Source organism: Callithrix jacchus, chromosome 9 (genome assembly GCF_049354715.1).
Source record: "Callithrix jacchus isolate 240 chromosome 9, calJac240_pri, whole genome shotgun sequence".
NCBI lineage: Eukaryota > Metazoa > Chordata > Mammalia > Primates > Cebidae > Callithrix > Callithrix jacchus.
The window spans coordinates 20648307-20670568 of NC_133510.1; the positions used below are offsets into that span (position 1 = coordinate 20648307).

General features: G+C 51.1%; 1 protein-coding gene and 1 non-coding gene across 51 annotated transcripts in view; both read left to right on the top strand.

Annotated features, from left to right (window-relative positions):
• The window catches only part of LOC128928144 (general transcription factor 3C polypeptide 1), a 150012-nt gene that overhangs the window by 126679 nt on the left and 1071 nt on the right, over positions 1-22262 (top strand). For 43 of the 50 annotated variants that reach the window (XM_078338600.1, XM_078338599.1, XM_078338603.1 and 40 more), the window contains 7 exons: positions 811-933; positions 2348-2406; positions 9156-9323; positions 9827-17497; positions 18603-18691; positions 19436-19494; positions 20633-20681. In XM_078338600.1, the coding sequence (XP_078194726.1) occupies positions 12745-13839 (1095 nt within the window). In that variant the 5' untranslated portion in view covers positions 811-933; positions 2348-2406; positions 9156-9323; positions 9827-12744 and the 3' untranslated portion in view covers positions 13840-17497; positions 18603-18691; positions 19436-19494; positions 20633-20681. Of the gene's footprint in view, positions 1-810; positions 934-2347; positions 2407-3525; positions 3635-9155; positions 9324-9826; positions 17498-18602; positions 18692-19435; positions 19495-20632; positions 20682-22262 lie in introns of all 50 variants that reach the window. The other 7 variants (XM_078338613.1, XM_078338612.1, XM_078338626.1 and 4 more) reach the window with 7 other exon arrangements.
• On the top strand, positions 194-297 carry LOC128928727 (U6 spliceosomal RNA). Its single transcript, XR_008474142.2, has one exon. It is a non-coding gene; the product is annotated as a U6 spliceosomal RNA (small nuclear RNA).

Consider the following 22262-nt stretch of genomic DNA (forward strand, 5'->3'; position numbering starts at 1 on the left):
TTAAATACATGATGTTCCATGACAGTGGTAAATTTTTAATGACAATTTTTAATTGAGTGGAATTACCATAAAAATAATAAAAGTAGCAGCTAATATTTACTGAGCTGTTACTAGATGCCTATAAATACCATAGATTTTTAAATTCCCCATAATTCTTCCTTATTTTGCCTAACCGCTCTATCTTAAATTACTCGTGCTTGCTTCAGTACCACATATCCTAAAGTTGGAACAATAGAGAGATTGGCATGGCCTCTGTGCAAGAATGACGTTCAGATTTGTGAAGTGTTCCATATGTTTTTAAAACAGAAAAATATTACTCCTAGATTTTCACTATTTGTGCATATGACCTTTTGTTGAGGTTGAATTGTATTCGAAGATGATTTTTCCAGAAATGAGATTACTGTGAGTCACAGGACATTAGCATTCTTATTATACTTGATGTAAACTGCCGAGCTTTCAGGCATGGTGGCTGTCGGCCTATAATTCCAACACTCTGGGAGGCTGAGGTGGGAGGATCGCTTGAGGCCAGGAGTTGGAGGAGGCAGTACAGTGAGTCACTGTATCCTATTTTAAAAATTTCCAAGCTTTACCCTGGTGGAAGGCTTGTATACAATTTAAACATCACTAATAGTAAAAGAAAATGCCCATTTCTCTGAACCTTTGCTGGCATGGGGTACAATAACAAGTTATTTTTTGTTTGATTATTTTTAGTAAATAAAAGACCTCATTAATACTTTATTTTTGTTACATTTTAATATATATTTTCTTATATTAGTTTATTAGCTTTCTTTTTCTTTCTTTCTTTTTCAGATGAAGTTTCACTCTTGTTGCCTAGGCTGGAGTGCAATGGCACAATGTCTGCTGACTGCAACCTCCTTCTGTTGGATTCAAGCCATTCTCTTGCCTCAGTCTGCAGAATAGCTGGAATTACAGGCATGTGCCACCATACCTGGCTAAGTATTTTCAATAGAGACAGGGTTTCTCCATGTTTTTCAGGCTGGTCTCCAACTCCGTACCTCGTGATCCAACCTCCCAAAATTCTGGGATTAGAGGTGTGAGCTATTGTGCCCAGCTAGCTTTCTTTTTTGCTCCCCCTTTTTTTTTTTGGGAGACCAAGTCTCACTCTGTAGCCCAGGCTTGAGTATGGTGGTACAGTCTCAACTCACTGCAGCCTTGACCTCCTGGGCTCAGGTGATCCTTCCACCTCAGTAACTGGGACTATAGGCACATGCCACCATGTCTGGCTAATTTTTTTGATTTTTAATAGAGGTGAGGTCTTGCTATGTTTCCCAGTCTGGTCTGGAATTCCTGGCCTCAAGCAATTCTCCGACTGCCCCCTTCCAAAGTGCTGCTATTATAAGCATCAGCCGCCAAGGTTGGGCTGTCCATGTCTTTTCTGTTTATTTGCAGTGTTAACATGTCTTTTACTAATTAGATGATCTATATATTTAATCTTTTATTAAATTATAAAAATAGTAAATACTTTTAAATGAAGAAGTGAAAAATTTCCTTTACTCTTTAGACCCATAATCTTATCTCAGGAAATAATTGGCCATATTCTTCAAATATATATGGGCTGATTGAATATCACTTCTCATTTTCATATTTTGTGGACATCTGTGTCAATTTCTATTGATGTATCTGAATCCTTTTCATGGTTGGCTAATGTTTTATTATATGGATATATCACAGTTGACCAGTCAGCCTCTATAGCCATTTAGGCTCCTTCTAATATTTGCTTTGAGCTCTTTATGTCATTAAAAATTAACCTCCTCAGCAGGTGTGGCAGCTCACACCTATAATCCCAGCACTTTGGAAGGCTGAGGTGGGAGAATTGCTTGAGGGAAAAGGATCACCACCAGCCTCGTCGACATAGCACATGGTCTCTAATAAAAATTAAAGATAACGTGAGCTGGACATTGCGGTCCACACCTGTAATCCCAGCTACTGGGGAGTCTGAGACTGGAGGATCACTTGAGCCTAGGAGGTCGAGGCTGCAGTAAGCTGTGATCACACCACTGCACTCCAGCTTTGGTAACAGTAAGAATGTGTTTCTTAAATAAAGTAAAAATTAGGTTGGAAGATTGCTAAAGTTCTGGAGGTTGAGGCTGCAATGAGCTGTGATTGTACCACTGCGGTCCAGCCTAGGGGATAGAGCAAGATTGTTTCTCAAAAAAGTAAAATACAATAAAAATTAACCCTTTAGCATATTTCCCAGTAACACCTTCCCTCTTATGTTTTTCCTAGAAGCTCTTGAATTTTGTTTGCTTTTCACATATCTTTTAAAACTTTTATGGGATTGCCTGATTCCTTTTATTTTTAAAGAATGTCTTTTTGTCACTTCCAGCTGGATCTACCATGAAAGACATCAGAGTTCAGGAGGAGACTGGGCATCATGTTATTCAGGTACAAAAAGACTTGGACAATAACTCAAAAATGATCAAACCATAGTGCATGCATCAAGTGCAATGGGAAGCTCTTCTGGAGAGTGGGAGAAGCTTCCAGATAAGGTGACAGTGAAACTGGCTTTTGAAAGATGAGGAGTTGTGTGACAGTAGGGAGCGAAGGGGGATGTGGAGGGATGGGGAATGGTCAGGGAAACCAGCACTTTAAAGACCTGGACAATTAAGATGGCACATTTGGTTCAGGGAATGGGGAATTAAGTGTGGCAGGAATGCTTTGGAGAGACAGTAATTTGCTTGTATGGAATTTTGCCTAAGAGACCTCACTACAGTTTCTAATCTGGTAATGTTATCATCCATTACTGTTTCTGTCAGATAATTTGGAATAGGTGTGATGATCACAGTAACATCAAGCATAATAGCTCATGAATTCTCACAAAATCAGAGGCAGGTACCAGTTATCCCCATTTCCTGAATGAGGTGGTACAGACTTAGGGATAATGAGTGATTTGCCCAAGCTCACATGGATATTAAGCTGAGTCAGATGTAGGGACTGGTATGACTTTAATGCTTGCTCTTTTCATGAGCACCATGTATTGCTTCTCCTATGCAGTTAGGCAGGTAGGTGAAAGAAAAGCCCATGTTTCTCTCGTCACACACTTTGACTGACTGTGTGTGTGGAGCTTATACACCAAATTCTCTAGTGTTCTGGATATTAACTGGGTATCCCACAATGTTATTCTGACACTACCTGGAGCTGGCGCAGACCTTGCAGGTTAGGCGTTTAGTCCCATGAGACTGCCCTCACTTCAGATGCCAATGGCAAGTATTAGGTTTTCACCTGTACTTTTGACCAACCTATTACAAATCAGGGGTTCTCATGACCCCCTTTTTTGATTTAATCATTTGTTGGAACAGCTTATAGAACTCAGAAAATCAGTTTATTTTCTTTTTTTCTGAGAGACAGGGTCTCATTTTGTTTTCCAGGCTGGTGTGCAGTGTTGCAGTCATAACTCACTGCAGCCTCAACTGCCTGGGCCCAAGTGGTCCTCCTTCCTTCCTAGTAGCTGAGACTGCAGCCTGCACCACCACATCTGGCTAATTTATTTATTTATTTTTTTAGCGATGGGATCTTTTGTTGCCCAGGCTGGCCACAAATTCCTGGGCCCAAGTGATCTTCGCACCTCAGTCACTTAAAGTGCTGGGATTACAGATGTGAGCCACCACATCTGGTGAGTTCATTTCCTATTTTTGGTTCACTATAAAGGATATGTCTCAGAAACAGCCAGTGAAAGCGACATGCATGCTCGATGCAGTGGTTCATGCCTGTGATCCCAGCACTTCGGGAGGTTGAGTTGGGAGGATCACAAATGCAGGAGTTTGAGTTCAGCCTGGGAAACATGGTGAAACCTTCTCTCTATAAAAAATACAAAAATTAGCTGGGCATGTTGATATGCACCTGTAATTCCTGCTACTCAGGAGGCTGAGACAGGAGAGTCACTTGAACCCAGTATGCAGAGGTTGCAGTGAACTGAGATCACACTACTGCACTTTAGCCTAAGCTTCTGAGCAAGATTTTTTCTCAAAAAATAAATGAAAATAAATAAATAACTAGGTGTGGTGGTGTGCACCTGTTACAGCTACTAGGAAAGCTGAGGTGAGGATGCATTGAGCTGGGGACTGGGGAAACTTAGGTTGTGGTGAGCTGAAATTGTGCCACTGCACTCTAGCCTGGACAAAAGAGCCAGACCCTGTCTTCAAAAAAAAAAAGAAAGAGAAAGAAAGGAAGGAAAGGGAGAAAGAAATGAAAGAAAGATGGATGCCCAGGGGAAGGTAAGTGGGATGTGCACAGAGCTTCCATGCCCTCTGTTCAACATGCCGCCCTCCCAGGACCTCCTGTATTCAGCAACCAGAAGCTCTGCAAACCCTGTTGTTCAGGGTGTTTACAGAGGCTCTGTTATGCAAGCCTGATTGCTAAAATCTTTGGCCACTGGTAATTAAGTCAATCTTCAGCCACTCTCACCTCCTGGAGTTCAGCAGATGAGGCTAAAAGTTCTAAGCCTCTAATCATGTGATTGCTTTCTCTGGCAATCAGCTCTCCTCCTGAAGAAATCCAGGAGTTTGCAGCCACCCAGTCATCTCAACCACATCCCCAAATGCATTCTTAGCATGCTGAAGATTCCAAAGTTCTTAGAGTCTCTTGTGTTAGAAAGCTGGGACCAAGACCAAATATTAAAAGTAAAGATGCTCCTATCACCTCTATCACTGAGGTCTTTATAAGCATTCAAAGCTCTGTGCCAGGAACCAGGGACAGAGAGCAAATATATATTTATTTTGTTTTTTTTTTTTTGAGACAGACTCTCCCTTTGTCATCCAGGCTGGAGCACAGTAATATAATCATAGCTCACGATAGCTTTGACCTCCTGAGATCAAGTGATCTTCCCACCTCAGACTTCAGAGTAGCTGGGACTACACATGCATGTCACCCATGCCAAGCTCATTTGTGTAGAGACAAGATTTAGTTATGTTGCCCAGGCTGATCTCAAACTCCTGGGCTAAAGCTGTTATTTCACCTCAGCCTCTCAAGTAGCTGGGACTGCAGGTGCACACCACTATGTCTGGCTAATATTAATTTTTATGCTTTTGTAGAGGTGGAATCTCACTATGTTGTCCAGGCTAGTTTCAAACTCCAGGCCTTAAATGTTCCTCCCGCCTTGACTTCCCAAAGTATTGAGGTTATGGGTGGGATCCACCATGCCCAGCAGCCACAAAGATCCTTATAAAAGAAAGAGGTTAGAAGAGTGAGAATTGGAGCAGGAGATGTGTTGGTGGAAGCAGAATTAGAGAGGGAGATTTGCAGATGTTTCACTTCTGGCTTTGAAGATGGAGGTAAGGGCCATGATCCAAGGAATGGGAGTGGCTTCTAGAAGCTGGAAAAGCCAAGGGAACATTTTAGAGCCTCCAGAAGGAATGCAGTTCTGCTGACACCTTAACTTTAGCCTTAATAGACCTAATTTGTGCTTCTGAGTCCCAGAAGTGTAAGTTGGTAGATTTGTGGTGTTTTAAGGGACTAATGTAGGGTAGTTTATGGCAGCAGCAAGAGGAAATAAACCTGACGCCAAGCATCGTGTGTGATGTTGGTAATCCCAGCACTTTGGGAATCCCGGCAGGAGGACCACTTGAGGCCAGGAGTCCAAGATCAGCCTGGGCAACATAGTGAGACCCTGGCTCTACAAAAAATTAAATTGACCGGATGTAGTGGCTCACTCATGTAATCCTAACACTTTGGGAGGCCAAGGATCACCTGAGGTCAGGCGTTTGAGACCAGCCTGGTCAACATGGCAAACCCCTATCTCTACTAAAAATACAAAAATTAGCCAGGCATGGTGGCACACACCTGTGATCCCAGCTACTTGGGAGGCTGAGGCTGAAGAATCACTTGAACCTGGGAGGTGGAAGTTGCAGTGAGCTGGGATTGCACCATTGCACTCCAGCTTGGGCAAGAAGAGTGAAACTCCATTTCAAAATAAAACAAATTAGCCAGGCATGATGGCATGCACCTATCATTCCAGCTACTAGGGAGTCTTGAGGTGGGAGGATCAGTTGAGCCTAGGAATTCGAGGTTGCAGCGAGCTGTGATTGCACCACTCCACTCCAGCCTTGGTGATAGAGTGAGATCTTGTTTAAAAAAAAACAAAACACGGTGGGAGTGGGGACAGATGGCAATGTTAAATAGAAAGATCAGGGGTGGCCTCCTAAGTGAAAACTGAGCAAAGACTTGGAGGGGAAGGAGCTGGCCGAGGTGCTTAAGGAGGAGCATTGTGGGCAGAAACAACAGAATAAAGTGTCTGAGGCTCTGGAAAGAGGCCAGTGGAGCAGGAGATGGGGAGAGAATTAGGGGAGGAGGCCATGGAGTTGCTGGGTGGGGATCAGTATAGAACGTGTAAGTTCTGGGAGGTTATTGCTGGGGCTTTGGCTTTTACTATGAAATGGGAATTGTGGGAGGGTTCTGAGAAGAGAGGCGACATGATCTGTCTCCTGATGTAAAAGCATTCTCTGGCTGCTGAGTTGAGAAAGACTGGGAAGATTTGGGTGGAAGCATGGGGGTCAAACTGTGGTAACATCCAGGTGGAAGATGATAGTGGTCCTGACCAGGGTCATGGGGGTGGTGAGAGATGGTCAGAGGAGAGAAGTAGGGGAGGAGTCCAGGGAGTTGCTGGGTGGGGATCTTCAGTACATGGTGAAGACAATGAACAGGATTTCCTGACAGACTGGATGTGGGGTGTGAGAGAAGGCAGGGGTCGAGGTTGAGTTTGATTCTTATTGAATTATTAAGTAAATTTAAAAACTCTACTGCCTTTCCCAGTGTTACCAAATATGGGATGCTATATTAAAGAAATCTCTTCAGGCGCAGTGCAGTGGCTCATGTCTGTAGTCCCAGAAGTTTGGGAAGCAGAGATGGGAGTATCTTTTAAGGGCAGAAGTTCAAGACCAGCCTGGGCACCATAGCAAGACCTCCTCTCTACAAAAATATTTTTCAAAATTTAATAAAATAAATGTAGCTACGCATGGTGATGTGTACTTGTAGTCTCAGCTACTCAGGAGGCTGAGGTGGGCAGATCTCTTGAGGTCTGGAGTTTGAGGCCAGCTTGGGCAACATAGTAAGACTCCACACTCTACAAGAAAAATAAAAAATTAGCCAGGTATGATGGCACTCAACTGTAGTACCAGCACTCGGGAGCTGAGGCAGGAAGATGGCTTGAGCCCAGGACATTGAGGCTGCAGTGAGCTATAAGTGCACAACTGCACTCCAGCCTGGGTGACAAAGAAGGACCTTGTCTCACAATACAAATAAAGTAATGAAATCTCAAGTCAGAGCCTTTTGGCTCTGCAGCCCTTGCAACCCTGGAGCCATGCAGTGGGGTTTTTATCACTGGGAATGAGGAGACCCCTGCCCAGTGTTGTTGCCTGACTAATCAGTGTTTTAAAAAACACATTAATCGGGCCGGGTGCAGTGCATTTTCAACACTTTGGGAGAATGAGGTGGGTGGATTACGTGAGGTCAGGAGTTCAAGACCAGCTTTGCCAACATGGCAAAACCTTATCTCTATTTTTTTTTTCTTATTTTTTTCATATCTCTATTAAAAAACAAAGATTACTTTGGGAGGCCGAGGCGGATGGATCACAAGGTCTAGAGATTGAGACCATCCTGGTCACCAAGGTGAAACCCTGTCTCTACTAAAAATACAAAAAATTAGCTGGGTACGGTGGCACGTGCCTGTAATCCCAGCTGCTCAGGAGGCCGAGGCAGGAGAATTGCCTGAACCCAGGAGATGAAATTGCGGTGAGCCAAGAACATGACATTGCACTCCAGCCTGGGTAACAAGAGCAAAACTCCGTCAAAAAAAAAAAAAGAAAGAAAGAAAAACAAGACAAAAATACAAAGATTAGCCAGGCATGGTGGCAGGTACCTGTAATCCAAGCTACTTCAGAGGCTGAGACAGGAGAATCCTTTGAACCGGGAGGTGGGGCAGAGATTGCAGTGAACCGAGGTTACATGCTTCATTCCAGTTTTGGGGAAAGAGCGAGACTCTGTCTCAAAGAAACAAAAGGATTACTTATATTACTACTTAATAATTTTATTATTATTGTTTAAGATGGAGTTTTGCTCTTGTTACCTAGGCTAGAGTGCAATGGCATGATCTTGACTCACTGCAAACTCTGCCTCCCGGGTGTAAGCAGTTCTCCTGCCTCAGTCTCTCAAGCAGCTGGGATTACAGGTGCCTGCCACCACACCTGGCTAATTTTGTATTTTTTAGTAGAGACAGGGTTTCAGCATGTTGGAGGGCTAGTCTCAAACTCTTGACCTCAGGTGATCCACCCACCTCAGCCTCCCAAAGAGCTGGGGTTATAGGCATGAGCCATCTCGCCCAACCAGTTTTATTATTAATAGGTAATGGATAAAATATTTTAAAATGTTTGTTTTATATTAGTTATAATAACATGTAATGTTTTTTATTATTAACATGTAATGAATAAAAATGTTTTTAAAAGTTCATTTTATTTTTTAACTTTAATGTAATTATTTATGTAAAGAAAAAGTCTTAGAAATCTTACATAAAGTTAAAAAATGTAACGGGATGCTAGATTCCAAAAGATTTAGAAGCATTACTCTGAGAACTTCTAGTTTAGAAATATTCAGAGCAAGCCACATACAACTTGCTACGTGATCCATTTTTTTTTTCTTTTAGGATATGGGGTCTCTGTCACCTAGACTGGAGTGCAGTGGTGCAATCACAGGTCACTGCAGGCTTGCACTCCTGAGCTAAGGATCCTCCTGCCACAGCCTCCTGAGTAGCTGGGACTGTAGCTATACATGATGACACCTGGTTAATTTTTAAATGTTTTCATACACATTGGATCTCACTTTGTTGGTCAGGCTGGTGTCAAACTCCTGGCCTCTAGTGACTTTTCCACCCCTGCCTCCCATCCTATAGGCATGATCCACCACAACAAGCACTTGTTCAATTTTCTAAAAAAATAAAAATTTCTAAAGTAAGCCTGTGGCAGGAAGATAAAAGTAAAAAACAGAAGAACACATTCTAATGATTTATTCCCACATATTCTTTTGAGAGCAAGGACTTTTAGTAGACACATTGTTTACAAAGGCAAAGAAACAATGTTTTACAGGTACTTCAACACACACTGTAATGTTCTTACTTCTCTGACATCGGTTCTTTTTTGTATTTTTAGTAGAGATGGGGATTCACCACGTTGACCAGGATGGTCTCGATCTCCTGACCTCGTGATCCAACTGCCTCAAGTCAAGCTCTTCAGGCCCACCTTGAGCCTTCCGATGACCTGGACAGGCCCAGCTCTTTCCTCCCAGTGGCCTCTGCAGGCCTAGCTTTTGCCTCACAGGTATTCCTTGAACAGGTTTCTACTTGCCTCCTGGTAGCCTTGACAAGCCCAGGTGTTGTCTCACTCTAACCTCATTAGGACCAGCTCACAGTGGCCTCTCCAGACCCAGCATCTGTCCCCTGACAGGCTGTCCAGGCCAAAACTTCTAGTCACCCTCTTCAGGCACAGCTTCTGTCTCACACTGGACTCTTTAGGTGCAGCTCATGCCTTTGGGCGGCCTCTTGAGGCCCAGTTCCTGCATCTTTGTGGCCTCTCCGTACTGACAGATTTCTGAAATCTGCCATTCCAGGTCCAACTCCTGCCTCCAGTCGGCCCCAGTAGGCTTAAACTCTGCCTCACAGCAGACACCCCAGGCCAAGCGTGTGCCTCACCACAGTGCCCCCAGGCTAAGCTTCTGCCTTTCGGCAGCATCTGCAGGCCCAGCTAATGCCTCCCAATGGCCTGTCTAGGTGAAGCTCATGCATCACAACGGCCATTCTGATCAAGCTTTTACTTTTTGGCAGTGTCTCCAGGCCCAGAACTTCCTGAAGTGGGCCTTTCCATGTCCAGCTCTTCCTCCCAGTTGCATCTCCAGGACCAACTCCTGCCTGACCCCCTTCTTTGGATCAGCTCCTACACAGCTCTTGGTGGCCTTTGTAGGCCAAAAACGTTCTCAACTCAAGTTCCCCAGCAGAAACTTCTGAGGAACAATGGCTTAAACAGGCATAGCTACTGGATGACAATAGACTCTCCAGGACCAACTCTTACCTCATGAAGGTTTCCCTGGCAAAGCTCTTGCCGGCCTCCCAGCAGCCTTGAGAGGCCCAGCTGCTGCCTGACACTGACTTCATTAGGCCAAGCTCCTACCCACTAGGTGGCCTCTCCAGGCTCAAAACTTCCTCATGTGGGCCCCTTCTGGGCCAGCTCCTGCCTCCCAATGGCCCCCTTGGACCCTGTCGGCCTCTCCAGGAGACCCAGCCTCTGATCACTCCTGGTGGCATCCTCAGGCTTGGCTCCTACTCCTGGCCATGTCTACAGGCCCATGTCCTACCTCCCAACAACCTCTTTTGACTCGGCTCCTGACCAGCTCCCGGTGGCCTGGACAGGCCGAGCTACCACCTGACAATATCCTCTCCAGGGCCAGATCTGGCATCCCTGCAGCCTCCTTATGATGAGCTGCTACCTGCCAACGGCTTCCCCAGGCCAAGATCCTGACTGCCTTCCTGCCTGCATCCTGCCTCCACAGGCCCACTACCTCCCTCAAAGTGGCCACTGGGGCCCAGCCCATGCCTGTGGCAAACCTCTCCGGACCCAGCTCTCACCTCACGCTGGCCTCAGTCTAGGCCCAGGTCCTCCCTCGCAGCAGCCTTCCTCAGCCCAGCTCACCTATCACCGTCTCTCCTAGGCCAGCTCCTGACTCTTGGCGGCCTGTCCAGGCCCGAAGGTTCCTCTCCAGACCCAGCCTCTCCAGGCCTGGCTCCTGCCTGCGCTAGGCCCCTCTGGGCCCAGCCTCCACCTAACAGTGGACCCTCCAGACCCAGTTTGTGGCCTCATCGTGGCCTGCGCTCAGCCCAGCTCCTGCCTCTGTGGCAGCCTGTCTCCACAGGCCCAGCTCCTGGCCTCCTGGTGGCCCCCTCGGGCCAAACCGGTGCCCCCAGGCAGCCCTCTGTGCCTAGCGTTGGCCTTCTGGCATCCTCTCCTTGTCCAGAATGTCAGCCTCTTTGGTCCCAGCCCCTCCTTCTGGCGGGTTCTTAGGGCCAACCTTTCGTTCTTGCCTCGCAGCAACCTCTGTGGCTCGGTTCCTCCCTAGCTCCTGGAGGCCTTTGTAGGCCCAAAAGCTCAGGCCCTTGACTCAGGCTCTCCAGGACTACCCAGCTCATGCCTCATGCTGGCCTCTCCAGGCTCAGGTTCTGCCCACCCAGGGTTCCTATAGGCCCCAGATGTCCCAGAGTCGGCTTCTTCAGGCCCGGTTTCGGACTCCTCCTATTGGCTTCTGCGGGCCCAAACACTGGGTTCTCAATTCGGCCTCTCCAGGCCCAGCTCCAGTTCTCCTGGTGTCTCCTCCCCATGGGTGCAAACGTCATCATGTGGGTTCTTCTAGGGCCAGCTCATGCCTCCCAAAGGCCCCCTGGGCTTAGCTCCTGCCTTCCATCAGCCTCTCCTGAAGGCCCAGCATCTGCCTCTGTACTGGCGGCCTCTCAAGGCCTGGATCCTCCTCCTGGCCACACCTACGGGCCCAAGTTTTGCCCCCGGCAGCCTCTTTTTCTTTTTTTTTTATTCAAGAGATGGAGTTTTGCTCTTGTTTCCCAGGCGTGGGTACAATGACGTGATCTCGGCTCACCTCAACCTCCGCCTTTTGGGTTTAGGCAATTCTCCTGCCTCAGCCTCCTGAGTAGCTGGAGTTACAGGCACATGCCACCATACCCAGCTAATTTGTTTCTTTTTTTTTTTGAGACAGAGTTTCGCTCCTGTTACCCAGGCTGGAGTAGAATGGTGCGATCTTGGCTCACCGCAAACTCTGCCTCCTGGGTTCAGGCAATTCTACTGCCTCAGTTTCCTGAGTCGCTGGGATTACAGGCACCTGCCACTGTGCCCAGCTAATTTTTTTTTTTTTTTTTTTTGAGACGGAGTTTTGCTCTTGTTGCCCAGGCTGGAGTGCAATGGCGTGATCTCGGCTCACCGCAACCTCTGCCTCCTGGGTTCAGGCAATTCTCCTGCCTCAGCCCGCTGAGTAACTGGGATTACAGGCACACACCACCGTGGCCAACTAATGGTTTTTTTTCTTTTTGAGACGGAGTTTTGCTCTTGTTCCTTAGGCTGGAGTGCAGTGGCGTGATCTCGGCTCACTGCCACCTCTCCCTCCTGGGTTCAGGCAATTCTCCTGCCTCAGCCTGCTGAGTAGCTGGGATGACAGGCACACACCACCATGCCAAGCTAATTTTTTGTATTTTTAGTAGAGACGGGGTTTCACCATGTTGACCAGGATGGTCTCGATCTCCTGACCTCGTGATCCACCCGCCTCGGCCTCCCAACGTGTTGGGATTACAGGCGTGAGCTGCTGTGCCTGGTCCCCAGCAGTGTCTTTTGGCTCGGCTCCTGGCCAGTGCCCGGAGGCCTTTCGTCTGTCAGCCCAAAGCTTCCTCAGTGTCCCTTCTGTTGAGGCCACTGGGAGGCAGAAGGGATGCCCGGAAGGCCCCACCTGAGGAAGCTTTAGGCCGACAGGTGAAAGGCCTCTGGGAGCTGGCCAGGAGTCAAGCCAAAAGAGGCTGCCAGGGGCAAAACTTGGGCCTGTAGATGTGGCCAGGAGGGGGTGCCAGGCCTGGTGTCGCTGCCAGTAGGGAGGCAGAGGCTGGGGCTCCTGGAGAGGCTGTGTGATGGGAATCAGGACCTGGGTTTCAGGGGCCACTGGGATGCAGGACCTAGCCCCGGAGGGGACCACGTGATGATGTATTGCACCCACGTTGGGGGGTGCCACCGGGAGGGCAGGAGCTGGACCTGCAGACACGGACTTCATGACCCAATGCTTGGGCCTCCTGAGGCCAGCGGGAGGACAAAGCAGGACTGGGCCTCAGGGCTGAGCTCTGGAGTCCCTCCAGCCTCCCCAGCCCCAGCTGCTGCCTGCTGGCTGCTTCCGCAGGCCAAGATCCTGCCTGCCTGCATCCTGGCTGCCTCCACAGGCCCAGCGCCTCCCTCACACTGGCCAGTTGAAGCTCAATTCATGCCTTTGCAGTACATCTCTGGAGCCAGCTCTCGCCTGGTGCTGGCCTTGAGTCTGGACCCAGGCCCTCCCTTGCACCAGCCTTTCTTGGCCCAGCTCGCCTCTCATAAACGCTCTGGCCAGCTCCTGCCTCCCAGCGGCCTGTCCAGGCCCGAAGCTTCCTCTTTGGGCCCCGCCTCTCTGGGCCCAGCCTACGCCTCTCAGTGGACCCTCCAGACCCAGCTTGTGGCCTCATCATGGCCTCTGCTCAGCCCAGCTCCTGCCTCTGTCTTCACAGGCCCAGCTTGTAGCCTCCTGGTGGCCCCCTCGGGCCAAACTGGTGCCCCAGGCGGCTCTTCCATACCCAGCGTTGGCCTTCTGGCATCCTCTCCTTGTCCAGAGTGTCTTCAGGTCAGCCTCTTGGGGCCCAGGCCCTCCTTCCGGCGGCTTCTAAGGGCCAATCTTCCATTCTCGCCTCGCAGCAACCTCTGTGGACTCGGCTCCTCCCCAGCTCCCGGAGGCCTTTGTAGGCCAGAAAGCTCAGGCCCTCAACTCAGGCTCCTCAAGACTACCCAGGTCATGCCTCACGCTGGCGTCTTCAGGCTCAGCTTCTGCCCAGCCAGGGTTCCTATAGGCCCCAGATGTCCCAGAGTCGGCTTCTCCAGGCCCGGGTCTGGACTCCTCCTATTGGCTTCTGCAGGCCCAACCACTGGGTTCTCAATTCGGCCTCTCCAGGCCCAGCTCCAGTTCTCCTGGCATCTCCTCCCCATGGGTGCAAAACGTCGTCACATGGGCCCTTCTAGGGCCAGCTCATGCCTCCCAAAGGCCCCCTGGGCTTAGCTCCTGCCTCCCATCAGCCTCTCCTGGAGCCCCATTCACTGCCTCCATACTGGTGGCCTCTGCAAGCCTGGATCCTCCTCTTGGCCATGTCTACGGGCCCAAGTTTTGCCCCTGGCAGCCTCTTTTTTTTTTTTTTGGAGATGGAGTTTTTCTTTTGTTACCCAGGCGCAAGTGCAATGACCTGATCTCGGCTCATCTCAACCTTTGCCTCTTGGGTTCAGGCAGTTCTCCTGCCTCAGCCTCCTGAGCAGCTGGGATTACAGGCATGCACCACCATGCCCAGCTAATTTTTTGTATTTTTTTTTTTTTTTTTTTTGAGATGGAATTTTGCTCTTGTTACCCAGGCTGGAGTAGAATGGTGTGATCTCGGCTCACCACAACCTCCGCCTTTTGGGTTCAGGCAATTCTCCTTCCTCAGCCTCCTGAGTAGCTGGGATTACAGGCACGCCCCACCGTGCCCAGCTAATTTTTTTATTTTATTTTATTTTTGAGATGGCGTTTTGCTCTTGTTGCCCAGGCTGGAGTGCAATGGCACGATCTCAGTTCACCACAATGTCCGCCTCCTGGGTTCAGGCAGTTCTGCCTCAGCCTCCTCAGCAGCTGGGATTACAGGCATGCACCACCATGCCCAGCTAATTTTTTGTATTTTTTTTTTTTTTTGAGACCTATTTTCGCTCTTGTTACCCAGGCTGGAGTAGAATGGCGTGATCTCCGCTCACCACAACCTCTGCCTTTTGGGTTCAGGCAATACTCCTTCCTCAGTCTCCTGAGTAGCTGGGATTACAGGCACACGGCACCATGCCCAGCTAATTTTTTTTTTTTTTTTTGAGATGGAGTTTCGCTCTTGTTGCCCAGGCTGGAGTTCAATGGAACGATCTCGGTTCACCGCAATGTCCGCCTCCTGGGTTCAGGCAATTCTCCTGCCTCAGCCTCCTGAGCAGCTGGGATTACAGGCACACACCACCATGCCCAGCTAATTTTTTGTATTTTTAGTAGAGACGGGGTTTCACCATGTTCACCAGGATGGTCTCGATCTCCTGACCTCGTGATCCACCCGTCTCGGCCTCCCAAAGTGCTGGAATTATAGGCGTGAGCCACTGCGCCTGGTCCCCAGCAGCATCTTTTGGCTCGGCTCCTGGCCATCTCCTGGAGGCGTTTCATCTGTCGGCCCAAAGCTTCCTCAGGTGGCACCTTTCGGGCATCCCTTCTGCCTCCCAGTGGCCTCAACAGAAGGGACACCTAGAAGGCCCCACCTGAGGAAGCTTTGGGTCAACAGACGAAAGGCCGAGCCAAAAGAGGCTGTCTGGTGCAAAACTTGGGCCGGTTGATGTGGCCAGGAGAAGGTTCAGGCCTGGTGAGGCTGCCAGTAGGGAGGCACAGGCTGGGCCTCCTGGAGTGACTGCCTGATGGGAACAGGACCTGGGCCCCATGGGGCCACTGGGATGCAGGACCTAGCCCCGGAGGGGACCACGTGCTGATGTATTGCACCCACGTTGGGGGGTGCCGCCGGGAGGGCAGGAGCTGGACCTGCAGACGCGGACTTCATGACCCAATGCTTGGGCCTCCCGAGGCCAGCGGGAGGACAAAGCAGGACTGGGCCTCAGGGCCGAGCTCTGGAGTCCCCGCAGCCTCCCCAGCCCCAGCCGCTGCCTGCTGGCTGCTTCTGCAGGCCAAGATCTTGCCTACCTGCATCCTGGCTGCATCCACAGGCCCAGCGCCTCCCTCACACTGGCCAGTTGAGGCTCAATTCATGCCTCTGAAAGACGTCTCTGGAGCCAGCTCTCGCCTGGTGCTGGCCTTGAGTCTGGGCCCAGGTCCTCCTTTGCACATGCCTTTCTTGGCCCAGCTCACCTGTCACAGACTCTTCTGAGACAGCTCCTGTCTCCCAGCAGCCTGTTAGCCCAAAGTTTTCTCTGTGGGCCCAGCCTCCCCACACTGGGCTCCTGCCTGCACTAGGCCCTTGGGCCCAGCCTCCCCCTTTCAGAGGACCCTTCAGACTCAGCTCCTGCCTTTGTGGCAGCCTGTTTCCACAGGCCCAGTCTTCGGCCTTTCTGTGGCCGCATGGGGCCAAGCCAGTGCCTGCCAGGGGCCCTGCCAGGCCCAGCGTTGGCTTTCTGACATCCTTTTAGTGTCCAGAACGTCTTCAGGTCAGCCTCTCGGGGCCCAGCTCCTCCTTTCCTCGTCATCTACAGGCCCAACATGTGAATTTGCCTCATAGAAACCTCTGTGGACTCGGCTCCTGCCCAGCTCCCGACAGCCTTTGTAGGCCCGAAAGCTCAGATTATCTACTCAGACTCTCCAGGCCCACCTGGCTCATGCCTAATGACTGGCCCCTCCGGGTCTGGCTCCTGCCCTTTTAAGGGCATCTCCAGGCCCCAGACATTCCTGAGTCGGCTTCTCCCCTTTCGGCTCCTGCTGCCTCCTCCTGCTGGCCATGTGAGGCCCAGTATTGGGTCCTGAATTTGGCCTCTCCAGGCCCAGCTCCTGCCCTCCTGGCATCTCCTTTCCTTGGGTGGAAAACATTCTCACATGGGTGCCTCCAGGGCCAGCTGCTGCCTCCCAATGGCCCCCTGGGGCCCAGCTTCTGCCTCCCCTCAGCCTCTCTGGGAGGTCCAGCCTATGCCTCCCTTCTGGCGGCCTCCGCAGGCCCGGATTCTCCACCTGGCCTCATCTACTGGACCACGTCCTGCCTCCCAGCAGCTGCTTTTTGCTCGGCCCCTGACCAGCTTCCAGCGACCTTTGTAGGCCCGAAGCTTTCTCAAGTTCTGCCTCCCAGTGGCCTTGACAGGCCCTGCTACCACCTGACATTGGCGTCTCCTGGCCCAGCTCTGGACTCTCTGCAGCCTCCCCAGCACCACCTACTGCCTGCTGATGGCTTTTCCAGTCCAAGATCCTGCCTGCCTGCATTCTGGCTGCGTCCACAGGCCCAGCGCTTCCCTCACAGTGGCTCATTGGAGCCTAGTGCTTTCCTTACAGTGGCTCATTGGAGCCCACCGCTCTCCTCACAGTGGCTCATTGGAGCCCAGCGCTTCCCTCACAGTGGCTCATTGGAGCCCAGCGCTTCCCTCACAGTGGCTCATTGGAGCCCAGCGCTTCCCTCACAGTGGCTCATTGGAGCCCAGTGCTTTCCTTACAGTGGCTCATTGGAGCCCAGTGCTTTCCTTACAGTGGCTCATTGGAGCCCAGCGCTTCCCTCACAGTGGCTCATTGGAGCCCAGTGCTTCCTTCACAGTGGCTCATTGGGGCCCAGCTCTCGCCTCACTCTTGCCTTGAGTCTAGGCCCAGGCGCTCCCTCACAGGGGTCTTCCTGAGCACAGCTCGCCTATCGCAGACTCTCCCAGGCCAGCTCCTGCCTCCCGGCGGCCTGTCCAGGCCCAAAGCTTCCTCTTTGTGCCCGGCCTCCCCAGGCCCAGCTTCTCTCTGCGCCAGGCCCATACTGGGCCCAGCCTCCGCCTTTCAGTGGACCCTCCAGGCCCAGCTTGTGGCATCACCGTGGCCTCTGCTCAGGCCCAGCTCCTGCCTCTGTGGCAGCCTGTATCCACAGGCCCCACCCCCAGTCTCTCCGTGGCCCCGTTGGGCCAAGCTGATGCCTCCCGGTGGCCCTCCTGGGCCCAGCATTTGCCTGCTGGCATCCTCTCTGGGCCCAGAACGTCTTCAGGTAGGTGTTTTGGGGCCCAGCTCCTCCTCTCGGCCATGTCTACGGGCTCAACTTTTGAATTTTCCTTGCAGCAAACTCTGGGGACCCAGTTCCTCCCCAGCCCCTGGCAGCCTGTATAGGCCCGAAATCTCAGGCCCTCTGTCTGATCACAGCTCACAGGGGGAAAAAGAACTAACATTCTCAGGCTCTGGTCACCTAATTCCTGCCCTCCTTTGCAGGGTGGGTCCCAGGGATACCACCCACACTGGCTGTTTGTTCACTTGCTAGCACCACCTGGCAGGTTCCTCCCTGGGGCAGACTGACTCAGGTGCTTCCCTTTTCTGGTTTCCTGGCTTGAAGCCGGTGCTCTGCAGCTTCACAGTGAAGCTCAGCCAACAGTACAGAGAGCTCAGGGACCAAGAGGCTGGACAGTGCCAATGGTGGTTGAGGGTCCTGGCCTGAGTACAAGGACCATTTCATGATTGTTGTCGCCACCACAAAGAGCAGTGTCCATCCCATAGCACAGCCTCAGCTCCTCTCCTTTTGCTGTGTCCCAGGCCTTAGAGCGGCTGCCATCCTCAGGGCCGACAGCTCTACAGCTTTACCTGCTTGTGTGTAGAACAGCTTTACAGAGGTTAGGACATATCTCAGGGTCACACTGCAAACGATTAAGCCACGGTCCACCCTAGACCTGGTGCCTCCAAAGCCTCGGTTCTCTTCTCTTCATACTGAAATCCCTGTTGGACTTCCTGGCAATCCCTAGCTCCTCTCTGCAAGGAGTGAGCTCTGGGTCCCAGCCTTTGCCCTTGGTCCCATCACAGCCCCCAGCCATCTCCCCATGGCAGCCCTTTATCAGACACAAGCTACAACCCTCCACAGAGGACGGTCTTGCCAGCCCCCAGGAGAGATGCTGACCCTGGTTGACTATGACTATGATTGGTGTCCAGAGGCACTGGCAGCAGAAATGTCAAGCTGCCATCAAGAGTAATGGGCTTGTTTCCCTGTGGGCACCGGCGAGCCAGCTGGCCTTGGTGCCCATGTTGGCCAGTAGAAATTGTCCCCTGCAATAGTAAGAAGTGGAGACTCACAGGGGCCCCTGCCTGACTGGCCGCCTCCCTCTTTGCAGCTGCAGCATGAAGCTGAACTCGGACTACCTGCTGGAGATGCTTTGGGAGTACTTGGCCCTGACCTGCATCTACACCAGGAAAAGAGGATGTGAGTTACACTGAGTGTAGCTGAGAAACAGGCTGAGCCTCATCCTCCCTAAAAGGCTGCCAGGCCTGTGGGTGGTGTCCAGAGACCCCGGCACCAGCTCTGGCCTGGCTTATTTAGACACATCGCAGCTCTTTTCCCTTCTCAGCACTGGGCACTGCTGGTTTTGAGTGTGCCCTGGTGGGGCAAGGCTACCTTGGGGTCCTCAGTGGCTGCAGCAGTTAGTGCCATCCTGACCTCCCCTCACAGTGACAGACCCCACCACAGGAGCATTAGTGACCTGAATCCACAAGAGCCCTCCCCGTGTCTGTCCCCCTCCCATCCTCCTGGTGGTTGCACACACATATATGCCCTGGGGTCTCAGCTGCTGAATTCGGAGCACTTTGCATCAACCCTGACCTTGGCAGTGAGACGTGAGGAGCGAGCTACAGTTTACCTCATGAGATTCCAACATCCCTTTGGGTCCTGCCCGTTGAGTCTAGATCCTAGTCTCTGTTAGTGCTGTCACAGCAGATGGGTGGTAGGCAGTGTGATCCTGGACTTTTATTTTGAGTCACTGTGTTCAAGTAAGGCTTGTAGAAGATGGAGCAGGGATATATGCGGAGGGCGTGCTGTATATCGGGGACATTAGGCCAAGGCAAGGAGACTGAAAGGGCCTCTGCAGCCATCTCTTCCCTCGGGCAGAATCATGAGGTGGCAGTGTGGGTCCTCGTGTGTGGTTGACGCTCTCCCCATCTTGCCCTGCAGAGAGGCCGGACTTCACAGACGCCATCATCCTCCGAAAAGGGGCCTCAGTGGAGCACGTGGTGAGTTGACAAGACCTGCCCTAACAAGGGGTGGGAGCTCTGTGTGCCCCTTGGAGCGCTGTTCTGCCTGAGGTGCCCTGGGCCAGGGGTGGGCTCTGCTGGTCTCAATCTCAGATGGTGACACACAGGCTCTGGAGTTGGACAGTCTGGGGCTGCGTCTGCAGCACCGCTTCCTAGCCATGGGCTGTGCCTCCAAGGTGAGGAGTGTGCCAGCTGGGAAAGTGTTGCAATGGGTCCCCCTTCCTTTTAAGTGAGGGTGCGTAGTGATTCTGGCGTGGTTTTGGAAGGCAAGGAGCCACCAGTCCCATTTGCTTCTGACCCTTAGTCATACTCCAGGCCTTTGTCCAAGCTCTTCCCTCTTCCCCAAATAGCTGGTACATCTAACAACTCCTATACATTTTCCCTTTTTAATTAATTTATTTTTTTTTGAGACACAGTCTTGCCCTGTTGCCCAGGCTGGAGTGCAGTGGTGCCATCTCTGCTTGCTACAACCTCCGCCTCCTGGATTCTCCAGTCTCAGCCTTCCAAGTAGCTGGGATTACAGGCGCGTGCCACCACGCCCAGCGAATTTTTATATTTTTAGTAGAGACTGGGTTTTACCATGTTGCTCAGGCTGGTCTTGAACCCCTGACCTCAAATGGTCCATCCACCTCAGCCTCCCAAAGTGCTAGGATTACAGTCATGAGCCACTGCTCCCAGCCTCCTATTCATTTTTCAAAGTCCAACCAACAGCACCTCCTCCCTGAAGCCCCCTGGCCCTCTTGATGTGCTGTCTGGGTACATCAGTAAGTGATCTGGGACTCGCTCATATCAGCCATGAGCAGATTGTGCAGATTTCTTCCCAACTCTGTGTTTAGACTGAAATCAGGCACTTGAAATTACACCATGGAAATAAGCAAATGCTACAAATCAGGCTTTATTGAGTGCCTACTATGTGCCAGGCTGGGACTAAAGGCAGTGAACAAAATAGAGTTCCTGGCCTGTAGGCTTGTGTCTTGTCTTCACCTTTGTCTCCAGTATCTGTTTATCTCTGTCTATCCGACCAACCATTCTTCCTTCAAACGTGTTATCAAAGCCATTAAGAGTAACAACAAAGACGTTTGCACCAACCTAATATGATCCTTCTATCTATTCACAGATCCATCCATCCTCTGTCCACCCTCCCACCTACTAATCCATCCTTCTAGGTGAGCCAGCTCTTGTCTCCAACTTTTTTTTTTTTTTTAAGAGACAGGGTATTGATCTGTGACCCATACTGGAATAGAGGGGGGCAGTCACAGCTCACTGCAGCCTCAAATTCCTGGGCTCAGGCGATCCTCCCACCTTAGCCTCCCGAGTAGCTGGGACTACAGGCAAGCACCACCACGCCTGGATGATTTTTTTTAAAATAATTTTTGTAGAGATGGAGTCTTGCCACGTTGCCCAGGCTGGTCTTGAACTCCTGTCCTCAAGTGATCCCCTTGCTTCGGCCTCCCAAAGAGCAGGGATCACAGGCATGAGCCACTATGCCAGCCTCCAACTTCACTCCCCCATGTTTATGAGCTGAGTTTCCTTCATAGGTGGAATTCTAAGGGGTCTCATCTGCTCCAGTCCAGAGCACCCCCCATCTGGCCTCAGTCAGGCTCTCCCCAGCCATCTGTGTTCCCCTCCCTCACGCAGCGAGATCTGGGTGCAGGAGAGCTGTGCTGGTTTCCTGAGAGCCTGTGGCTCATGTGGCACCTGCAGGTGGCTCCTGGAACCTGATGCCCCCAAAAGGGTGTAAAAACCACAGCACATCTGAACCCAAGTCCCTAGGGTGCAGATGTGGGTGTAGGGGTGGTGAGGGCTGCTCCCCCATGCAGAAGCTGTGCTTCCATTCTCACTCCCATCCAAGTCTCACACAGCCCGATCCCAGGCTCACAGTCCTACTCTTACAACCATCAGCATTCTAGAACCTTCCAGCCTCCTGCCAGGCACTGAGAACTCTCATGCATTCTCTCAGCGACCTCTGCCAGCTACCCCACTTCACAGATGAGTTGTGAGGGAGCCTTTGACAGGACTGACTTCTGCTGACTTCCAACCCAACCCTGCTCCAAAAGCCAGAGCTGGCTCTCCTGGCATGGCCCTGCAGCCTGCAGTCTGGCCTTTGTGGGAGACAGCAGGACCGGGCCAGCATGGGGGTCCTCCTCCAGGCTCCCAAGACTCCCTAGGGTGCAGGTGCAGGTGCAGGGGGTGGAAATATTTGGTGAACATCATAATGACTTCCATTCTCATATCTAAATGGTCTGGGAGGAATGTGGTTTCAGGCATGGCTGGATCCAGGAGCTCAACAGCTATTACCAGGACTATGCCTCCATCTCTCAGGTTCCAGAATGGAATCACACTGCTGCAGTAACCTTGCTTGGGTTTCAAAAAGCCAAGCCACTTCTAAGATGGGCACCCTTTGGGGGAAAACAACATATTTCCTTAAAAAAATGTGTGTCTGTGTGTGTGTGTGTGTGTGTGTGTGTGTGTGTGTGTGTGGAGAGAGAGAGTGAAAGAGAGGAGAGAGAGATGAGTTTTATGCAATACCTAGCACCTACATCTAGCTTCTATACTAAACTAATATTTAGTGAGGTTCCTTGGGAATGCTGCTAAGGTGCCAGGCGTGGTGACTCACGCCTCTAATCCCAGCACTTTGAGAGGCCGACCGAGGCAGGCAGATCATTTGAGGTCAGGAGTTTGAGACCAGCCTGGACAACATAGTGAAGCCTGTCTCTAATATGAATACAAAAATTAGCCAGGCGTGG